Consider the following 20770-nt stretch of genomic DNA (forward strand, 5'->3'; position numbering starts at 1 on the left):
TGGTCCGGCCCACTTCAGATTAAATTGGGCTGAATGTGGCCCCTGAAAGAAAATGAGTTTGACACCCTTGCCCTAGAATGTGTAAAAAGTCACCTAAATCTGTCATTATGTCAGGCTGCTGTATTCCTCCTGTATGCCACAAAGCAAAAGTGACATTCTGCCTGAATGCCTTTTTTTCTTTTTTTCAGAATTCTGAGGAAAAAACTCAGAATTGTGACTTTAATCTCAGAATTCTGACTTTTTTCCTCAAAATTCTGACTTTATTCTCAGAATTCTGGCTGTTTTCTCATAATAATAATAATAATAATAATAATAATAATAATAATAATAATACAGTCCCTCCAGGATTTCGCAGGATTTTTTTTTTTTTATTGTTGCGGCCTAAAATGCCTGATTTTGTGCCAGCTTTTCCAAAAAATTGCAGTGAAAGTTTCAATGATTTCAGGCTTCTTTTATTAAAGTCACAGGAACATGGGCATTTGCAAATTACCTAGAACAGTCTTTTTTGAGTTTTTAGCCTTAAAAGGCACCAGGAAGTCATGATTTTAAATAAAACAGGCTTTTTTGCATTCATTCACTTATTTGTTTTGAGCAGCCAATGAGAGCGGAGCGTCACAGAACACCAGCCAATGAGAGCGTAGCATCACAGAATGCCAGCCAATCAGAGCGGAGTGTCACAGAACGTCAGCCAATGAGAGTGCAGCGTCACAGAACGCCAGCCAATCAGAGTGAAGTGTCACAGAACGTCAGCCAATGAGAGTGGAGCATCTCAGAATGTCAGCCAATGAGAGCAGAGTGTCACACAACATCAGCCAATGAGAGCACAGTGTCACAGAACGTCAGCCAATGAGAGTGCAGCGTCACAGAACGCCAGCCAATCAGAGCGAAGTGTCACAGAACATCAGCCAATGAGAGTGGAGCATCACAGAATGTCAGCCAATGAGAGCGGAGCGTCACACAACGCCAGCCAATGAGAGCGCACCGTCACGAAACGTCAGCCAATGAGAGCGCAGCGTCACAGAACATCAGCCAATGAGAGCGCAGCGTCACGGAACGCCAGCCAATCAGAGCAGAGCATCACAGAACGTCAGCCAATGAGAGCGCAGCGTCACAGAACATCAGCCAATGAGAGTGCAGCGTCACAGAATGTCAGCCAATGAGAGCGGAGCGTCACACAACGCCAGCCAATGAGAGCGCACCGTCACGAAACGTCAGCCAATGAGAGCGCACCGTCACAGAACATCAGCCAATGAGAGCGCAGCGTCACGGAACGCCAGCCAATCAGAGCAGAGCATCACAGAACGTCAGCCAATGAGAGCGCAGCATCACAGAACATCAGCCAATCAGAGCACAGTGTCACAGAACGTCAGCCAATGAGAGCGCAGCGTCACAGAACATCAGCCAATGAGAGCGCAGCGTCACGGAACGCCAGCCAATCAGAGTGCAGCGTCACAGAACATCAGCCAATAAGAGCGCAGCGTCACGGAACGCCAGCAAATAAGAACGCAGCATCACAGAACGCCAGCCAATGAGAGCGCAGCGTCACAGAACATCAGCCAATGAGAGCGCAGCGTCACGGAACGCCAGCCAATCAGAGCGGAGCGTCACAGAACACCAGCCAATGAGAGCGCAGCGTCACAGAACATCAGCCAATGAGAGTGCAGCGTCACGAAACGTCAGCCAATGAGAGCGCAGCATCACAGAACGCCAGCCAATGAGAGCGCAGTGTCACAGAACATCAGCCAATGAGAGCGCAGCATCACGGAACGCCAGCCAATCAGAGCGGAGCGTCACACAACGTCAGCCAATGAGACTGGAGCATCACACAACGCCAGCCAATCAGAGCAGAGCGTCACAGAACATCAGCCAATGAGAGCGCAGCGTCACGGAACGCCAGCGAATAAGAATGCAGCGTCACAGAACATCAACCAATGAGAGCGCAGCGTCACAGAACGTCAGCCAATGAGAGCGCAGCGTCACAGAACATCAGCCAATGAGAGCGCAGTGTCACGGAACGCCAGCCAATCAGAGCGCAACGTCACAGAACATCAGCCAATGAGAGCGCAGCGTCACGGAACGCCAGCCAATCAGAGCAGAGCGTCACGAAACATCAGCCAATGAGAGCGCAGCGTCACAGAACGCCAGCCAATGAGAGCGCAGTGTCATAGAACATCAGCCAATGAGAGCGCAGCGTCACGGAACGCCAGCCAATCAGAGCGGAGCGTCACACAACGTCAGCCAATGAGACTGGAGCGTCACACAACGCCAGCCAATGAGAGTGCAGCGTCACGGAACGCCAGCCAATGAGAGCGCAGCGTCACGAAACATCAGCCAATGAGAGCGCAGCGTCACAGAACGCCAGCCAATGAGAGCGCAGTGTCATAGAACATCAGCCAATGAGAGCGCAGCGTCACGGAACGCCAGCCAATCAGAGCGGAGCGTCACACAACGTCAGCCAATGAGACTGGAGCGTCACACAACGCCAGCCAATCAGAGCAGAGCGTCACAGAACATCAGCCAATGAGAGCGCAGCGTCACGGAACACCAGCGAATAAGAATGCAGCGTCACAGAACATCAACCAATGAGAGCGCAGCGTCACAGAACGTCAGCCAATGAGAGCGCAGCGTCACAGAACATCAGCCAATGAGAGCGCAGTGTCACGGAACGCCAGCTAATCAGAGCGCAACGTCACAGAACATCAGCCAATGAGAGCGCAGCGTCACGGAACGCCAGCCAATCAGAGCAGAGCGTCACGAAACATCAGCCAATGAGAGCGCAGCGTCACAGAACGCCAGCCAATGAGAGCGCAGTGTCATAGAACATCAGCCAATGAGAGCGCAGCGTCACGGAACGCCAGCCAATCAGAGCGGAGCGTCACACAACGTCAGCCAATGAGACTGGAGCGTCACACAACGCCAGCCAATGAGAGTGCAGCGTCACGGAACGCCAGCCAATGAGAGCGCAGCGTCACGAAACATCAGCCAATGAGAGCGCAGCGTCACAGAACGCCAGCCAATGAGAGCGCAGTGTCATAGAACATCAGCCAATGAGAGCGCAGCGTCACGGAACGCCAGCCAATCAGAGCGGAGCGTCACACAACGTCAGCCAATGAGACTGGAGCGTCACACAACGCCAGCCAATCAGAGCAGAGCGTCACAGAACATCAGCCAATGAGAGCGCAGCGTCACGGAACGCCAGCGAATAAGAATGCAGCGTCACAGAACGCCAGCCAATGAGAGCGCAGCGTCACGAAACATCAGCCAATGAGAGCGCAGCGTCACAGAACACCAGCCAATGAGAGCGCAGTGTCACAGAACGCCAGCCAATCAGAGCGGAGCGTCACAGAATTCCATTTTTTTCGAGTGGCCCTAATCCTCTTCAGTAAAAAGAACAAACCTGCCGTCCGTTTGTTTAACTTTCAGTCCTCTTTCTCAACACAAACTAAACTTGGCATTTCTACACTAAAGATGTTACTTTTTCTGATCAGAAAATGACGCGGAGTGAGTCCTCTTTCCTCTAGTCTGTCTCTGCACTTGGCTCCTCCCACATCTTTGAAGCGTCAACAGCGCCAAACTCCTGGCTCCCCGACGGAAAAATGACCGCCGGTGCAGAGGAACCGCTGTGGAGGAAAGTTCATTCCGTTACTGGAGTGGTACCGCGGTCTAGACACGGACACCGAGCAGCAGCAATTCGGGAGCTGATTGTCGTGTTTGGTGGCGGAAACGAGGGGATCGCAGAAGACCTACATGTTTACAACACTGGTGAGCTAACGGCACCAGGCGGCTAACGAGGGTTAGCGGCTAATGTTTTTAGCCTTCAGAGCACCGAAGACACTTAAGATAATATGCTTATTGCACACAGTTGTTATGCTAATAGAGATGTTTGAATTGAACAAACACCGCTTATTCTGGCTGTAGTTATATTGCTTCGATGTCCTAATCTAACAAACTTCAGGTCGTTAACATAACTTCAACTGAATAGCTTAGTCTTGTAGTTATCATACATGCAAACAGAGGGACTGCTAACAACTGAGAGGGTCATCAGTGTTTATTTATTTATTTTTTAACGCCAGCCAAACTTAACAGTGTTTGGCTGTCATCATTAGAGTCCCAGAAACGCAGAAATTGAGAGTGGTTGTAGTTTTAAAAAATTTCTCATTAATGTTTTCCACCAAGAAGCAATTAACACACACCTATCACATGACAGCGTATAGAATAATATTTATGCATAATGTATGTTCCTTTTCAGCGAGGAGGTGTCATGTTCTGCTTAAACTTTACTTTAGATGTTGTATTTAGGGGATTGTTACATGTTGAACTAGATGTTTTTATGCATATGTATATTCTTCCAGTCTCAAAGCAGTGGTTTCTGCCTGCGGTGAGGGGTGACATCCCTCCTGGCTGTGCTGCTCATGGCTTTGTCTGCGAAGGGACTCGGATACTTGTCTTTGGTGGCATGGTGGAGTTTGGCAAATACAGCGGTAGCCTCTATGAACTCCAGGTAATGTTTAATGTAGTGGTGAGCTACCATGATTTATGTTGTGAACTTGTGATCACCATTTTTGAGTTAGGTTTGTGATCCTCTTTTGTATTTCAGGCTAGTCGCTGGCTGTGGAAGAAGCTGAAGCCCAGAGCTCCCAGAACTGGCTCACCTCCATGCCCTCGGATCGGACACAGCTTCACTCTTGTGGGAAACAAGTGTTACCTGTTTGGAGGGCTGGCCAATGATAGTGAGGACCCCAATGGCAATGTACCACGGTAGAGTGCAGCATACAACCTGAAATATGTGTTTTTGTTTTCCAGTGTAAATAAATTTAACCTGAAAATAAGCTCATGATTTTACTATCTCAGGTACTTGGATGATTTCTTTGAGCTGGAGCTGCAGTCGGTATCAGGGGCGAGATGTTGGAGTATCCCAGAGACAAAGGGTGGTGGTCCATCAGCACGAGAGTCCCACACAGCAGTTGCCTACACTGGTCTGGGGTCTCCGAAGCTCTACATCTTCGGTGGGATGGAAGGATGTCGGTTAGATGACCTCTGGCAACTTGACCTTGGTAAGATTTTTCTTTACATTTAAAGGTTCAAAAGCTTTTAAAATTGATTCCCAGTGGTTGCAGTTACCCTGACTGAAATAACTGTGTCATACAGGATTGTCATAAACTGTGCTGATTTGATTTTTACACTGTTACTATCCTTCTCTCTCCCTCAGACACAATGGTGTGGTCAATGCCTGAAACCAGGGGATGCAGACCACTTCCCAGAAGTCTTCACTCTGCCAATGTCATTGGAAACCAGTAAAACATCCTCTATCATTTACATCATATTTCTGTTTTATGACCATGTCGTTTGTAGCAAATGACTTGATTAGTCTTAACAGACCCCACTGTGGTCACTCTCTCTGCAGGATGTATGTGTTCGGAGGCTGGATTCCTGTTCCAGAGTCAGAAAAGGCAAATTTTATAGGAACAGAATGGATCTGCACTAACTCCTTAAGTCTTCTCAACCTAGGTAATTACTCCTCAGTCTAAATATTTCAGTATTAGCAAAGGGAGAAATGACTAAATGTTTTGCCCCTTTTGATTGCAGTACGGGTTTATTTCTCATTCTTGTCAATTGTAGCCACAAATATTCACCTCATCCTTGCTTTCCTTTTTTTTCTAGACACTATGAACTGGCAGAACCTGGGTCCAGAGCAGCAGGATGATATCGAGTCTCAGCTGCAGAGCCAAGGCCCTCCTAGTGATGATCCATACGCCTGCAAACCCAGAGCCCGGGCGGGTCACTGCGCTGCTGCTGTTGGATCTCGGCTTTACATTTGGAGTGGCCGTGATGGATACCGTAAGAGCTGGAACTATCAGGTTTGCTGCAAGGATCTCTGGTATCTGGAGACAGGTAAGAACTGACAGCACAGGCTTAACTTAAACAGCAGTAGTGTTTTACTAGTTATACCGTCTTGCACACTGTTCCTCAGAGCGACCTACCACCCCGGAGCAAGTGTTACTTATCAAGTCCAATGTCAGCATGCTCCACGTAGCATGGCGTCCCCTGGCTGCAGCAGACTACTACATCCTTCAGATTCAGCCAGTGAGTCCTCACAGTAATGGATCCAACCAGTCACATGCAAAACAAGTGGATCGGACTGAAACAGACGGACAGGAAGGTAAGGATAAAAATGCTACCACTAAGGACAGCTCATCACTTTTTAAAATGCTTTATGAAATCAGGATCCAGATCATGTTTATAAGGGTGAAGGCATTTTTGACACAGACATACTTTTTCCCCTCAGGTATCAAAGTTCATGCTAAAAGTGAAGATATCCCTAAGAAAGAAGAGAACACATCAGTGAAGGTAGATGTGACTTCCTAATATACATCTGAGCTAAAATGTACATAAGTAGACACTGAAAATGTATGGACCAGTATATCAGCTCTGAGGTTATCTGGGATATCACAATTGGCTTATAAAAATGTTTTTATTTGTTTATCAATTAATCCAAATATTATGAAGCCTCATTCTATAAATATATTCATATTGCTTGTTTGGTACAGACCAGAGCAAAAATAAGGTCATTTTCATGTTTCAATCTGTTTTATGACAGAGCTTTACCTTTTAACATTCCCACTGTAATTATACCTCATATTACAGTTAGAATATCTGTCAAAAATAATAGCACTATGATTCTTTTAAAAATGCACATCACCCATCCTTATTTTCTCCTTTGTCTCATTAATCTTTTGTCTATGTAATGATATCATAAGAAAGGGTGAACCTCTCATAGTTTCTCAGAGCTAAAGTGGCATCTGTAGAGTTTGTGCCTTAAATTAACTGTAAGTTTTCCCTTAAAAATCAGGATGCTTCAGCACAGCAGGAAAATTCAGTCAAAGTATTGACTGGTTCAGTGGATGCCTATGTAGATGGAGGCAGAGACGCACAGAAACACCACAGTAAGTCCTTTTTTTTGTTTTTTTTTGTAAGATAATACGCATTTCATTGTAACGGGTGATAAAATTAGCAGCAACGCAGTTTGAGCTGGCCTTTTGTAACCTCCTTCTGTCTGTCATTTGTAGTTGGTGGACAGGAGACCTCATCCGCAAAAGTCAGCAGCTCGACAGGTAATCAAACAGAAGCTCAGGCCTCAGTAGTAAATACAACCTCAGCAGGTTCAGTTTCAGAAGTTGAGATTAATGCAGATCTTCTTCTTCCAGAATCTGTCACAGGTGACAAGACACAGCAGGTAAGTTGTACTTGTCAGCTATAATTACCAGCTGTTTGATTTGCTTTGCTCCTGTTAAAGGTTGGGAACTCTCACGTTCAGGTCCTACAGAATCCAGATGAAGCAGTGTGGTTTGATGTGGGTGTGTTCAGAACGCTCTTCTCTGAGGTCAGCCACTACTATCTACCTGCTGACAATGATCAGGCGACTGCAGCGATCAGCATCCGGCCCACCAACACTAAAGAGGTAAAGGTTGAGCAGTGATGACTGCACTCGGAGAAACTGAATTTTCACTTTAGTACAATTCTTCTAATGCATCATTAACACTCTCACCTGTATTTTCTTTCTTTTCCCATCTGCCCCTTCCCCAGAGGAAACTGCCCGGACCACAGGACTACCAGGACAGAGAGAAGCGGGAGCTGACTCCAGGTCAAACCTACAGGTTCAGAGTTGCAGGCATCAACTGTTTTGGCCAAGGAGATTACAGCCCAGTTAGTGAGTTTAAGACCTGCCAACCTGGCTTCCCTGGAGCACCCTCTGCTGTCAAAATCACCAAGGTGAACTATTGCAGAAAGTGGAAATTTCATCTTGGGAATTTGAGATTTTAGGTGCCTTTTTTAAAAGGGCTTTACCTCTTTTTCAATGAATTTGTTATTATTGAATGCATATTATTTTTTCTGTTATGACATAATGTTCGTGCGCCATACCGTGCATTTGGTGATGAGCAAAATAAAATGAAATGTCAGGGAGTTTAATAGAAAGTCACTTTGTAGACTTTTGGCACATTGTTTCTTCAACTTGAGTTAACAATTCAGTTAATGTACTTTGTCTGGTTTCATCTACTCTCTTATTTCTCTACACAGGCCAATGATTCGGTCCACATTACCTGGGAGGCGCCGTCATCTACGTCAGGTCGGATCCTGGAGTATTCCATGTACATGGCAGTGAGGAAGAGCCGCTCCACCAGCTCTGAGCGTCCGGGTCAGATGGCCTTCATCCGGATCTACCGCGGCACCAAGATGTCCTGCTCTGTCAGCTCCTCCCACCTGGACAACGCCCACATTGACTGCTCCGCCTCCAACAGGCCAGCTGTCGTCTTCCGCATCGCAGCCAAAAATGAACAGGGCTACGGCCCAGCAACGCAGATCCGCTGGATTCAAGGTGCAGAAAGTGACTGAACACTTGGAATGTTTTGAGTGCGATGTAATTTTTTCCCTTCAACCTGTATTTTTCTGACACCTTCTTTGTGCTTTTAGATCCCACTAAACTACGATCATCCACATCCAACGCAGACAGCAGTGCTGAAGCTGACCAAGATGCTGCTGACAGGTGACAAGACCTGTTTTGTTCTTTATATTCTTTGACAACTCCAACCATATTTTTAAAAAAATATTTTAATTTTGTCTTTTTTTTTTGCAGCTCCAGCTGAAAATGGCATTGGCATTGTGTTTTAGAGAAACTCTACTCAGGAAGCTGGCAGAGGACGCCACTCAAAAGTTGTATATTTCTGAGATAGTTTGGTTAATTTATTTTTTTATGTATTTAATTATACACTTGTACATAGCTTTTCATAGGTTTGACCACTATGTTATTTTAGTAAACAAATGATTTGTGTATACATGTATAATGTGAGACTGAAAATGTTGGCGGTGCCTTCGTGTTAACGTCACCAGTCACTGATGCTTTATATGTCACAGTATGGAATGAAACTAAGATGAAATGGTTTTAGGGTGGACCGGTTTTACAGTCACATGTGTGATATCAAAAATGTATCCACTGTAGTGTTGGCATTGTTCTAATGTTGTATCCGTTAATCCAGGTTTGTTTAAGATTTTGATTATTTGGCACTGTCCACCACCATATGTTAACTAAATTTGTAACAACTCTGCATTTATTCCTTTATGATGTAGTGTTCCTTTTATTAGTAGTATTGTCACCAGTCCATTTTTATGAGTGTAATGCATGAGGCCATTATCACCACTATATATGTTCAGTAAAAGAAGTGTTCATCCATCCATCATATCCTACATTATTTACAGCCCTAACACAAACAGATAAGAACACAACTGTAGTTTGTGACATTAAATGTATAAAAAAAAGGCAACTTTTCATTTTATTGCTAAATCGTAAGTCTTTCATTTCTTTAATGCTTTAAATATATTTGAAGTTTCCTATGAGAACATGTTTTCCGTGTCAGCAGTAGAGGGGGATAAAGACTTTCTGGAGTTCTATTGATTCCTAATTTGCGTTTAGTGTGAGCTATCTCTACTGCAAGAAATACTCTTCGGCAGAATCTCCCATGATCCCACTGTTTGTAGTTGCTACGTTAGCTAATTAGCAAGGACGGGAAGACAGACCAAGAAGGAATCCAGACTGTCAAATAGGTGAGTATCAGTAGTCAAGTGATTCAGCCAAACGTATAAATATAACTGAAATAAAGGACTATTTACGCGTTACTAGATGTGAGTAACGGTATGTTTACATATTAATGAGCTAGCATTAGCTAAGAAGTGCTGTTGCTGCAGGGTTACCGTTACTTCATAAGCTAAGTTAGATGAATGCTTTCAAACATGGACAAACTGTATTCACTTTCCGAACCTCAAGTCTGTATTTCTCCAGTGGGTTCGTTTAAATGTCCACTACAGTGAGATTAGTAGGAAAAGGAGTAAAGTATAGAGTGTCCGATAATGGACGCATTGTTTGGCTAATTAGCATCCGAGCCGCGCGATATTTGAAACCAATGGAAACATGTCCCAGCTTTCAGTGAAGTTTTGGTTAAATACAGACCATCTTGTACTACTTGGATGTCTATTATTGTGTTAATTTATTCCGCCCGGGTACCATTTGTCTGAAAATCGGCTGATTGAGCGGCTGATGTGAGTGTCTGAGGGGCTTTGGTAGTTGCAGTCAGTCACTCTGGATGTCAGTATCCACAACAGACGCAGCCGTCATGGAGGGGGCTCAGTAATCACTTGAGACTGATTCAAAGCTTGTCTGGACTGTTAAGAGGCTGTGATTTTTGAGCCGCTGGGGAATCCTCCTAAAGCCACCATGGTAACTAACTTACAACAAAGCCAGGGCTCATTTCTGCCACACCAAACTACCTAGACACATCTAACAGTTTTTTCCAAACACTATTACTGTTAAAGTAGAAGGCTTGTTGACAACCCCTCTGTGTATTTTTCTGGCACATATAGCAAGACAGTAGCTTTTTTTTTTTTTTTTTTTTTTAAACCAGCTTTATCTCCTGTTTCTGGGGTTTTCCTGCAGAGGAGAGATGACTTCCTCTGCTCTTGGTCAGTCTGCATCCCTCCTCCCAGACCTGGAGCCTGGGATAGGGAAGTCTGCAGCGATGCTGGGCTTGTCTGCTGGTCTAGGCGGAGCAGAGATGGAGCTGCAGAAAATGCTCATAGATGAAAGGATGAAGAGTGAACATCACAGGACCAACTACCGAACCCTAAAGGCTGAACTCGCCAGGTAAAAGACACGACTGACTATCAGGATCTCTGTAACATTTTGTAATAAAACAATAACCTGTTACATCGACTTGGGTTTTAAAACACCTGCCTTGTAGCCTGCAGGATGAACTCACCAGGACGCAGGGTGAATTAAAGCGTTTGCAGTTTGACAGACAGGCACAGCAGGAGAAACTGCAGATGATGTTGGCTGAGCTGCGGGGGGAACTGCTGGACAAAACCAGGGAGCTGGAGGATCTGCGTTTGCAGGTACACTGAGCTGCAAAAGTGCAATTAATTCATATTTCACTGGGAAAAAGAGTCATTCATAAATTCAACTTAATGGAGATTATTTTTCTAATTTACAGGGTGGGGAAGCAAAATGTACAATATTTTGAGGCAGGGATTGAAAGACAGTGTATGACCAATTAGTTTATTGAAAGTCATGAGAATTTATTTGCCACAAGAAAATTTACATAATAGAAAATGTTTTTATTCTATGTATCCTCCTTCTTTCTCAATAACTGCCTTCACACGCTTCCTGAAACTTGCGCAAGTGTTCCTCAAATATTCCGGTGACAACTTCTCCCATTCTTCTTTAATACAGTAGTATCTTCCAGACTTTCTCGTAATAGTTTTGCTCATAGTCATTCTCTTCTTTACATTATAAACAGTCTTTATGGACACTCCAACTATTTTTGAAATCTCCTTTGGTGTGACGACTGCATTCAGCAAGTCACACACTTTTTGACGTTTCCTTTCCTGATTACTCATATGGGCAAAAGTTTCTGAAAAGGTATGGATAACAGAGTTAGGTATGATTATGAAATCAATATATGTTTAGTTTCAAAACAATTGATGTAGTGCCTGCTGAGAAAAAACAACTAAATGTTCATTGTAAATTTTGCTTCCCCACCCTGTAAGCTTGTCTTTGTGGTAGTCTTTGCAATGCAACTTGATTGTGTTAAATGTGTGTGTGTGTGTGTGTGTGTGTGTGTGTGTGTGTGTGTGTGTGTGTGTGTGTGTTGAGCAGGTAATGACCCCTCAGCGGTTGGAGCTGCTCAGAGCTCAGGTGCAGCAGGAGATGGAGGCTCCAGTCAGAGAACGCTTCAATAAACTAGAGGAGGTCAGTCAGCCTGTCTGTGGTAATTTTAGTTTGTAGAGTATTCTGCATTCTACAGTGGACAAGAGATCTTTGTGATGGGTTTTTGCTGGCTTTTTGGGAGATTTTTCAAATGTTATGTCAAGCAGTGCTGATGTGAAATAACCAAACATGGCACATAAATGTGTGACTGGACAGAATGTTAAACAAGCCTGGTGTTTTGAAGTATGTCTATGTGGCAGATGCTTTTAAGGTACACAAATAAGTCACTGAATACCTTGTGGTGAATGCTGAAAAAGCTGATGTCTTTTATAATTCCCACTTTGAGTTAAAGTTAGTAGTTTAACCCAAAAACAGCCAGTGCTACTTTTGTGGCAGTTATCCCAAATGAATTTTTCTCTATTTCTACCTCTCTTAACTGATTTATCACCATCATCATGGTCCAGAGATTGGCTCTGATTGCTCCTCGTAAATCTCTTGAAATTCTCCTGACGTCTGGTGTCTCTTGAAGGACTGGTCCTTGTCTCCTCTTAACTGATTTGTCGCTAATGTGTGTGGTTCTTTGAAGGAGGCAGAGAAGTACAGATCTGAATACAACAAGTTGCGGTATGAGTTCACCTTCCTCAAGTCCCAGTTTGATCACCAGAGAGAAGAACACGCCCACACATTGGAGGAGCGAAGGATCCGCTACGAGGCAGAGGTCAGTTTTTTATGGCTGGTTTAAATCAAATGATAATGTCATCAACAGTCCATTGATGTCAAGATCCCTAAAATCCAATATTCCTTGTTGTCAGATCTCTCGCCTGGAGAAGGATAAAGAGGACATTGTGGCCCAGTACCAGGGTTCTGACCCACTGTGTGATGAGAAACGAGTGGAGGCTCTGCTGAGGGAGAAAGCCCAGCTCCACCTGCGGCTGAAGGGCCTGGAGGCAGAAGTGGCTGAGCTTCGAGCCCAGAAAGAAAACTCTGGTCAGCAGGCTGAGAACGTCCAGCGCATCCAGATCAGACAGCTCTCAGAGTCTCAAGCTGCAGTGAAGTCACTGGAGGTAAGACGCCAACATTTACACTGGGCTTTGTGAGGTTAAATTGTAACCCTCTGATTGGTCGATCTAATTTTGAGAGTTGACCTACATTTGATGGATCTGATTGTCTGTTGACTCGGCAGGCAGAGCGGCAGTCATTACGGCTGCAGCTGGAGCGGATGGAGAGTGAGCTTCATCTCAGCCATGAGCAGAATGGCCAGCTCACCGGACGACTACATAAAGCTGAGAGACAGGTCAGCTCCCTCAACTGTCAGGTATGATGATTCTTCTCTGAGATATCCCACTGACGGTAACAGTTTGAGTACATATTACAAAATAAATACATTTTTGTATGTATGCATTTTTTAAAACTGTGCTTGTAACAGGATAGTTATACGGTCATCAGGATTCCTTTAAGCTTGGCTGAATTGTTTATTTTTGTTTTTATTTGTTGCAGATTGAAAGCCTGAAGCATTCGCATAAGTTAGAGCTGGCCAGCACTAAACTGGAGTGTGCACGATCTAAAGGGGAGGTGGAGAGGGAGAGAGACACGCTGCAGGGTCATATTGATGGTAGGGGTCACATATAAACACAGGCAGATTCTCAAATGTGTGTGTGTGTGTGTATATATACAGGGTGGGGAAGCAAAATTTACAATATTTTGAGGCAGAGATTGAAAGACAGTGTATGACCAATTAGTTTATTGAAAGTCATGAGAATTTATTTGCCACAAGAAAATTTACATAATAGAAAATGTTTTTATTCTATGTGTCCTCCTTCTTTCTCAATAACTGCCTTCACACGCTTCCTGAAACTTGCGCAAGTGTTCCTCAAATATTCGGGTGACAACTTCTCCCATTCTTCTTTAATAGTGTCTTCCAGACTTTCTCGTAATAGTTTTGCTCATAGTCATTCTCTTCTTTACATTATAAACAGTCTTTATGGACACTCCAACTATTTTTGAAATCTCCTTTGGTGTGACGAGTGCATTCAGCAAATCACACACTTTTTGACGTTTGTTTTCCTGATTACTCATATGGGCAAAAGTTTCTGAAAAGGTATGGATAATAGTGTTAGGTATGATTATGACATCAATATATGTTTGGTTTCAAAACAATTGACGTAGTGCGTGCTGAGAAAAAACAACTAAATGTTCATTGTAAATTTTGCTTCCCCACCCTGTGTATATATATATATATATATATATATATATAATGAGACTGTAGTCCTGTATCAGTTCAGCAAAACTGGTCCTGTTGCAGAGGAGGAGCACAGTATGTAGTTCCCCATCAATGTCACACTTTAATGGTTTCCTGTGTATTTTAGGTTTACAGACAGATGTAGAGGTACTAAAGGCCGCTATGGAGCGTCACAAGGAAGTCCTGGTGGAGAAAGAGAGGGAGGCGGTGAGGAGAGTACAGGCCGCTCGTGAGGAAGAGTTCCGCAAAACAGCAACTTTACACGAGGACAAGTGAGGAAGAACCTTCATGAGCTAATGTTCATGATTAGGAAAGACTTTTTTTTTTTTCATTTCATAAAATGTTTTTTTTTTTTTATTAAATTGAGCATTTATTTGGCATTACAGGGCAAGTGTTAACAGTCTTCTAAGAGTTTTTTTTTCTTATTGGAAAAGGGCAAAAACTTTCAACTCCTTCTGTTCAAGCTATTTAACCTTTCTACTGTTCTCGCTTGTAATAGGTTAGAGTTGGAGAACCGGGTTGCAGCATTGGAACAGCAGAGGGTGCTGCAGGAAGCTACAGACCAAGCCCAGAAAGAGGAATGGGAGGAGCGTATCCGCTACGCCCAACAAGGTGAAGAGTCGGCCCGCAGGGAACTGCAGAACCTGAGGTAGATGATTTCTGCGCTTGGGTATAAGTGGTTGTTTTCATTGTCTACAGAGTTGTTGACATTTTCAGTAATAAGTAGAAGAAGTGAAGGGGTGATATTTTCAAATACATGTTTTACTTCAATTGTGGAAATATTTAAATGAACTAAACCTTATTTTTTATAGTCAGAACAGCCTTAGTTAAATAGTTAAGGATGGAGATACAGTTTAAAAAGCAATTAAATGATGAAATAATTCATGTGTATGTTTGTTCTGTTTTTCAGAAATAAACTACAGCATCAAAGTTTACAACTAGAAGAATTTGAGCGACAAAAAGCAGAGGTGGCAGATCTAAAACAGGTAAGCAGACATCGACCACCTCCGTCTTCTTTACCATCACAGTTTCACCATCACGCCACAAGGGTTTTATGTCTTTTAATGATAAATGTTATTGTTTCTTCGGCTCAACAGCAGAACCAGGAACTCAGCGTTCAGCTGGGGACACTGTCCCACTCTGAAAATGGTCTGATGGAAGCCAATCAGAGGCTCAGGGACACACTGGACCGAGTGAGAGAGGAGCTGAAGACGGTCCGATCCCAGTCAGAGAAGAGCCAGCATGAGGCAGAGAGGTACCGCTGGAGGAGTTATTATTGATTCACCTATTAGGCTTCATATCCCTGTTAAGCTTCTGTAAACTTTTTGTTGTTTTGCTGTTTGCTGGGGTTGAATTTTAAAGAGCTCTATTTCAGGGCGTTGGACGACCATCGAGTGGAGTGGTTAGAGGAGAAACACAAGCTACAGGAACGAGACGCTGAGCTACAGCTGAAATACAGTCAGGCCAAAGAGAGACTGCAGAGGGCAGCAATGGCTCAGAAAAAGGTAGAAGCTACTCTTCAGTGTCAGCAGTTTGGAGAGTTTGGCCTTAGAAACTTTTTCATCAAATGTTCACAAAGAACATGCTCATCCCAGATTTATCTGGACAAAGTTAATCCTGTCTGGTTGATGTATCGTATAATTTCATAATGAGCTTTACTGGTCCAGTCACATCACATGTTGGCATTTAAATTTGTCTGTAAAATCTGCAAACAATGTGTATATGTTGTACAGAGGAAAACTATGACGGAGAGCAGAGAGAGAAAGCTGCAGGACAAGATCCAGCTGCTGGAGGCCAAGCTCGCAGAGGTGGAACTGGAAGCTGAAGCTGCTGCAGCCAACAAGTGAGAACTCTGCAATGACAGGACTCAAGCATTTTTTTTCTATTGTAAATTATGACAGAAGACAAAGCATCCTGTTTTGCATTAACAGATTTAATATTTACATGTTAAAATATTCAGGGTTTGTTCCTTTTATTCAGAGAGGGGTTGTATGAGGCATGTTATGGTAGACTATCAGTATAGTTTCATTTTGGAGAAACAGATAGGACAGAATCTAAGCAGTGTTACGGTGTGGAAAGATTATTGGCAACATGTTTAGTTCCTTTAAAGGTGTGATATTTTGCTTTTTTTAAATGGAATTATGCATTTTAAAACATTTCCCGGTGGTCTACATAAACTGTAAAGGCTATGCTTGGGTTTCAATTCTTCATTAATTTCTGACTAATGACACGAGAAAGGTGGTTTTGAGCACTGGCCCTTTAAATCCAAATCAGCCACTTTATGCCCCACCCCCTGCAGGATGTTGGCTGTGCTTCCTGTCCTGCTCAGCCACTTGTGTTCGTTAATACAACCAACAACTGAACATTTTAGGTAATTGGCTCAAGGTTTTTGGACTTTTCAGTTTTTACTACAACCACTGCTGTTGACAAACAATTATGGCGTACTCGGAGAAATGTTCATCGGGCATCTTGACCTATATGTGCAAATGTCATTACATAACTAGTTATAAAATGTAACAAAATAAGCAGGAATTAAAACAGGTTGTAAAAATCCACTTGATTTTTGCTGGAATTAAAATAAAGATAGCTTTGCAGCACCTGGAGGGTTCAAATTCAAACTTTTTGAACTATTAGGGTCCAAATACACAAATAAATGAACCAAAGACTAATAAAAGTGGTTTTAGCAAAATATGACCCCCTTAAAAAATCTGGTTCAAATGTACACTACTATTTGACTAATTTCACATGTTAACACTGCTGTCAGACGGCCCTTTATGAGATGAACTGATGTCTTCAAAGTTCTTCAAACCTACTATACTCCCTTGACAAAGTAGCTTTATCTTGCATCACACAGGTCACTGATCTACTGCTATTTTAACCTGTAAATTTGTTTCGATCTGAACTAATGGAAAGGACATCTAACAGCCAGCAAGGTCAAATGAAAGTAGTCTAAACATAGCATTCAGTTGTATCTTTTATGTGCCACACTTTACTGCAGATAATCCACTGACTGTGCGCCTCATACAACCCCTCTCAACATGATCCACCTAACCCTTCAAATATGAACCATAAAAGCATTTTCCCCCTCCTCCGTGCAGACGTGCGTTGCATTCAGAGGAGCAGGCTCGGCTCAGCAGACAGTTGAAGGAGCTGCAGCGACGAAACAACGAGTTCCGTCAGCTGTTGTTAGGGGGCCAGGGTCCCTTCAGCGTGGGCCCCAGTTTCCTGACGTCCTCGCCCAACCCCCTCCCCGTGCTCAGGTCTGAGGGGCTGTCTTCCAACGTACCAGTAGGTCCACGCCCAACCGTTTGTCGCAGTACTGGTCGTAACACATGCACACACATTTCATGCGCACCTTCGTCTCTCGACAGGAGCAGCAGCTGACCGACCTGTCAGTGCTGCGTCAGAGGCTGCAGGACCTCGAAAGCGCACAGATGCAACAACTTGAAGAACTGGGATCTCTGGCCAACAAGAGCTCCACATCCCAGCCCGACCACTGATCAACAGATTTTTTTTTTTTTTTTTGTCTATAAATTTTGGTATTAAGAGCACTGATGTGACGCCAGGTTTTATGATGATTAATTTGATCTAAAATGTGCTGATTTCCTCAGGGTTTTAATGTACATGTTTGCACAATATTTATAAAGACTGTATTTTCTACTGTCTCAGATAACTGTGGTTTTAATCTTGTGTCCATGGGGTGTTCTCTTCCAACTGCTTTCTAGGAGATTTACTTTTACCGTAGCTTTCTAGGCTTTGGGATCATTACTCATGCCAGTGAAAGGTTCCCTGGATCAGTTCCATGAGCAGCTCTTCAGTCCATCAAACAAGTCTTTCACATGATGTAGTTGCTCTTTTAGCTCTGAGGGAGCACCATTCTGGTTCAGCTTCTCCTGGATCTAAAGAAAAAGTGAAGCAAATGTATTTTGTCAAATGTTAATGATCTAATGTGGTCGTAATTCTGCTAGTAGGGTGGCAAATAATACTTCCTGGAAAGGTAACACATTTATTCTGAAACTGTTTTGTCGTCCAATACAACGACTTGAGAGCCTTATTTTATTTGAAAAGGTTTTGCTTGAAAACTGGAGTGTTAGGTGTAAAAAGTAAAGGAAATGTGCACAGAAGAGGAAGATCAAACAATCTCATTTCCTCTACATGCGTCGTGTGACTGATGATGGAACCATAGATAAAATATTGTTGACTGCTTTCATTTGTGGCACCAAATTAATGCGGGTCATTTCATTTTTTCCGTCTGTATTCCTTTAAAAATAATTACTCTTTTACATATAGTGATCGCAAAGGGCTTCATGACTTGACACTAAAAAATAAGACCAGAGTTACTCTAAAGATTCTAAGAAATGGGTTTTTGTAAATGACAGAACTGACCTCTGTGAAGTATTTCTGTATGAATTTGTAGAGCTCTCTCAGGGCTTCAGCTTCATTGAATTCGTTGTCATGTTTCTGAAATGAAAATATTTGCTTAATGCCAAGGTTCACAGTGACACTGGAACTCAATTTGATAAATTAGACTTTTTACCTTTGACTCTAAGAGCAGGAAGTCCTTAAATTCTGACGCTGTGATTGGCTGCTGCTCCCGAATCTGCTTGTAGTAAAGCTTCACTTCCTGTTTAAACTTTGGAATGTCTTTGGTGTAGAGGAGTTTGTTGGTAGGTGTATGCTGAAACAAATATTAGAAATACCAGGTGATGATATAAAGATAAATCTTTGGTCATTTTCAGTTAAATGATATGAGGTGATATTTTGTGACCCAAATGAACCTTCCTGTGAGGTCAGAGGTCACCTCTTTACACCAGCCACTCAGATCTCCTCCTAACTCACTGCCAGTAAAAACAAAGAAATGTGGGACCGACACCATAGTCTTCATTTTGTTAACATAAGCTATGTGCCTTTCCAGCTCCAAAGTGTCTACTTTGACTTTTGACTACTTTGACTGTATGTGTTGAGCTGCACTAAAGGAAAGACATGTTGCAAGAAGTATGAACTAGCCTCTTATTAGCCAAGTCTGGAAAGTACATTTACCCCATTACACACTGAAAGACACAGATCAGCTGTACCATTCTGACCACTAACTACTGTAGAGGTGTTCTTAAGTAGACATTTTAGTTATCTATACTTTACTGGAGTAATTATTATTCAGCTGACTTTTTCTACTTTACTCCTTACGCAATTATCTGTACTTTCTACTCCTCACATTTTAAAAATAACCTTGTTACTCCTATTTCATTTCAGCTTGTTTTCATTTATCGTTCAAATAAAAAAAAAAATATCCAGATAAATGGCTCCATCCGGATAGAGTGAGTTAGACTGTGGTTGGATTAGAAGTATAAACATTTACCATTCTGGCACCCTACTGGTTTGTATGCGATCCGTCACACCTGACTTTTTGCACCATTCCAATACTTATTTTCAACTAGTCATCATATGTTCTGCTCCATTAAACACATGTTAATGCTCAGTAGGACACAAATATGGTTCTATAAAAAATTTGCATTGGACTAAAATATGTTCATTTTCAATGAGCCTATATGCAGCTGAACATGCAGACTAGTGCATCCCCAATGTTTCAACATTAACATTTTAATATAACATTATAGTCATTATGGCCTTTAGAAACATGTTTTTTGGGGAGGTGGGGTAGTGCACTATAGACCCCTAAGGAACCGTCTAAGCTTTTATCCTAATGGCATTTTTTTCCCTTACATTTACTTTTATACTTTAAGTAGTTTTGAAACCAGTACTTTTACACTTTTACTGGAGTAAAAAGCTTGAGTTGATACTTCAATGTCTACAGAAGTCTTTTTAAACTCTAGTATCTGTACCTGAGTAATGAATGGGAATACTTTTGACACCTCTGCTACTGATGAGCAAAGAGGTATCAGTGTAGATGATCTAATTACACTGGGACCTGTCAGTGAGTGGGATGTATTAGACATTAAGTGAACAACGTTGATGTGTTCGAAACAGCAAAGTGGGCAAGAATAGGGATCTGAGCAACTTTATTAATAGTGATGGTCAAATCACTGGGTCAGAACATCTGCAGATCTTGTTCATTCCCAGAGTAAAGTGGTTAGTACTGACCAAAAGTATCTAAAGAACAATCAGATCTCAACCAATCGAGTTTCTATAGGAGCAGAACATTATTACCACCTGTCTATTATTGTGTAGGTCCACCTTTTTCCACCAAAACCAGTTCTGACCTGAGGCCTACACTCCACCAGACCTCTGAAGGTGTGCTGTGGTATCTGGACCAAGATGTTATCAACAGATCCCTGAAGTTTTGGAAGTAGAAGTGGACCTCTATGGATCAGGTTTATTTAACCAACAGCTCCCACAGATGATCAACTGTCCTGAGATTGGGATGTCCTTCCTTTGTCCATTTTTGGTCAGTATTAACCACTGCAGATCAGTAACACCCAACCAGACCTGCAGTTGTGGAGGTGCTCTGACCCAGTCATCACCATTACAATATGGACCTGGTCAAACCACTCAGGTCCTTGCGTTGCTCATTTTGCTGCTTCTAACACATCAGCTTCGATGACTAAATGTTCACCTGTCTAATACATCCAACTAGTGAAATAACCAATATTTATTACCACTTCTCCTGTCAGTGGTCAGAATGTTATAACTCATCAGTGTAGCTTTGGGAAGAAATCTGTCTATCAGCAAAAACTGTTTTATTAATATTATCCCCCGCAATTTTTAAAAAGTACACTTTGAAAAAAATGTAGCGGACTGACTCATGTCTCTATAAGTCTATT

At 42.8% G+C, this 20770-nt stretch overlaps 3 protein-coding genes across 6 annotated transcripts in view; 2 read left to right on the forward strand and 1 right to left on the reverse strand.

Moving 5' to 3' along the window:
- Positions 1 to 3338: 3338 nt before the first annotated feature.
- Positions 3339 to 9310, forward strand: hcfc2 (host cell factor C2). Of its 3 annotated transcripts, none has more exons than XM_030149163.1 (17): positions 3339 to 3762; positions 4353 to 4501; positions 4598 to 4758; positions 4852 to 5054; positions 5210 to 5294; positions 5405 to 5508; positions 5662 to 5892; positions 5972 to 6177; positions 6283 to 6348; positions 6851 to 6944; positions 7068 to 7112; positions 7206 to 7234; positions 7316 to 7459; positions 7585 to 7770; positions 8077 to 8383; positions 8470 to 8542; positions 8633 to 9310. In XM_030149163.1, the coding sequence occupies exons 1-17, from the start codon at positions 3597 to 3599 to the stop codon at positions 8640 to 8642; spliced, it is 2259 nt and encodes a 752-aa protein (XP_030005023.1). In that variant the 5' UTR covers positions 3339 to 3596; the 3' UTR covers positions 8643 to 9310. The 3 variants fall into 3 exon arrangements, with proteins under 3 accessions (XP_030005023.1, XP_030005025.1, XP_030005024.1); XM_030149165.1 differs by having other exon boundaries at positions 5972 to 6160; positions 6287 to 6348; XM_030149164.1 differs by having other exon boundaries at positions 3344 to 3762; positions 8077 to 8374.
- A 72-nt stretch (positions 9311 to 9382) lies between these two features.
- On the forward strand, positions 9383 to 17661 carry cep83 (centrosomal protein 83). Of its 2 annotated transcripts, XM_030149162.1 has the most exons (16): positions 9401 to 9597; positions 10484 to 10690; positions 10788 to 10938; positions 11702 to 11794; positions 12339 to 12470; positions 12565 to 12816; positions 12936 to 13067; positions 13250 to 13364; positions 14119 to 14263; positions 14491 to 14640; positions 14902 to 14977; positions 15089 to 15246; positions 15367 to 15496; positions 15725 to 15834; positions 17090 to 17279; positions 17363 to 17661. In XM_030149162.1, the coding sequence occupies exons 2-16, from the start codon at positions 10491 to 10493 to the stop codon at positions 17489 to 17491; spliced, it is 2163 nt and encodes a 720-aa protein (XP_030005022.1). In that variant the 5' UTR covers positions 9401 to 9597; positions 10484 to 10490; the 3' UTR covers positions 17492 to 17661. The 2 variants fall into 2 exon arrangements, with proteins under 2 accessions (XP_030005020.1, XP_030005022.1); XM_030149160.1 differs by having other exon boundaries at positions 9383 to 9597; positions 14902 to 15246.
- The window catches only part of plxnc1 (plexin C1), a 35037-nt gene continuing 31746 nt past the window's right edge, over positions 17480 to 20770 (reverse strand). The window contains exons 29-31 of the mRNA XM_030149159.1: positions 18529 to 18669; positions 18378 to 18452; positions 17480 to 17890 (exon numbers count right to left, since the gene is read on the reverse strand). Of these exons, the coding sequence (XP_030005019.1) occupies positions 17786 to 17890; positions 18378 to 18452; positions 18529 to 18669 (321 nt within the window). The 3' untranslated portion in view covers positions 17480 to 17785. The remainder of the gene's footprint in view (positions 17891 to 18377; positions 18453 to 18528; positions 18670 to 20770) is intronic.

The sequence above is a fragment of the Sphaeramia orbicularis genome, chromosome 12 (genome assembly GCF_902148855.1).
Source record: "Sphaeramia orbicularis chromosome 12, fSphaOr1.1, whole genome shotgun sequence".
NCBI lineage: Eukaryota > Metazoa > Chordata > Actinopteri > Kurtiformes > Apogonidae > Sphaeramia > Sphaeramia orbicularis.

Bases quoted from the DNA above. Each gene is read 5' to 3' on its own strand.
- hcfc2 (XM_030149163.1), top strand. From the start codon at position 3,597: ATGACCGCCGGTGCAGAGGAACCGCTGTGGAGGAAAGTTCATTCCGTT. The intron at 6,349-6,850 runs GTAGATGTGACT...CTTAAAAATCAG, and splicing joins AAGAGAACACATCAGTGAAG to GATGCTTCAGCACAGCAGGA. The intron at 7,460-7,584 runs GTAAAGGTTGAG...CCCCTTCCCCAG, and splicing joins GGCCCACCAACACTAAAGAG to AGGAAACTGCCCGGACCACA.
- cep83 (XM_030149160.1), top strand. From the start codon at position 10,491: ATGACTTCCTCTGCTCTTGGTCAGTCTGCATCCCTCCTCCCAGACCTG. The intron at 10,691-10,787 runs GTAAAAGACACG...CCTGCCTTGTAG, and splicing joins CTAAAGGCTGAACTCGCCAG to CCTGCAGGATGAACTCACCA. The intron at 12,471-12,564 runs GTCAGTTTTTTA...CCTTGTTGTCAG, and splicing joins GGATCCGCTACGAGGCAGAG to ATCTCTCGCCTGGAGAAGGA.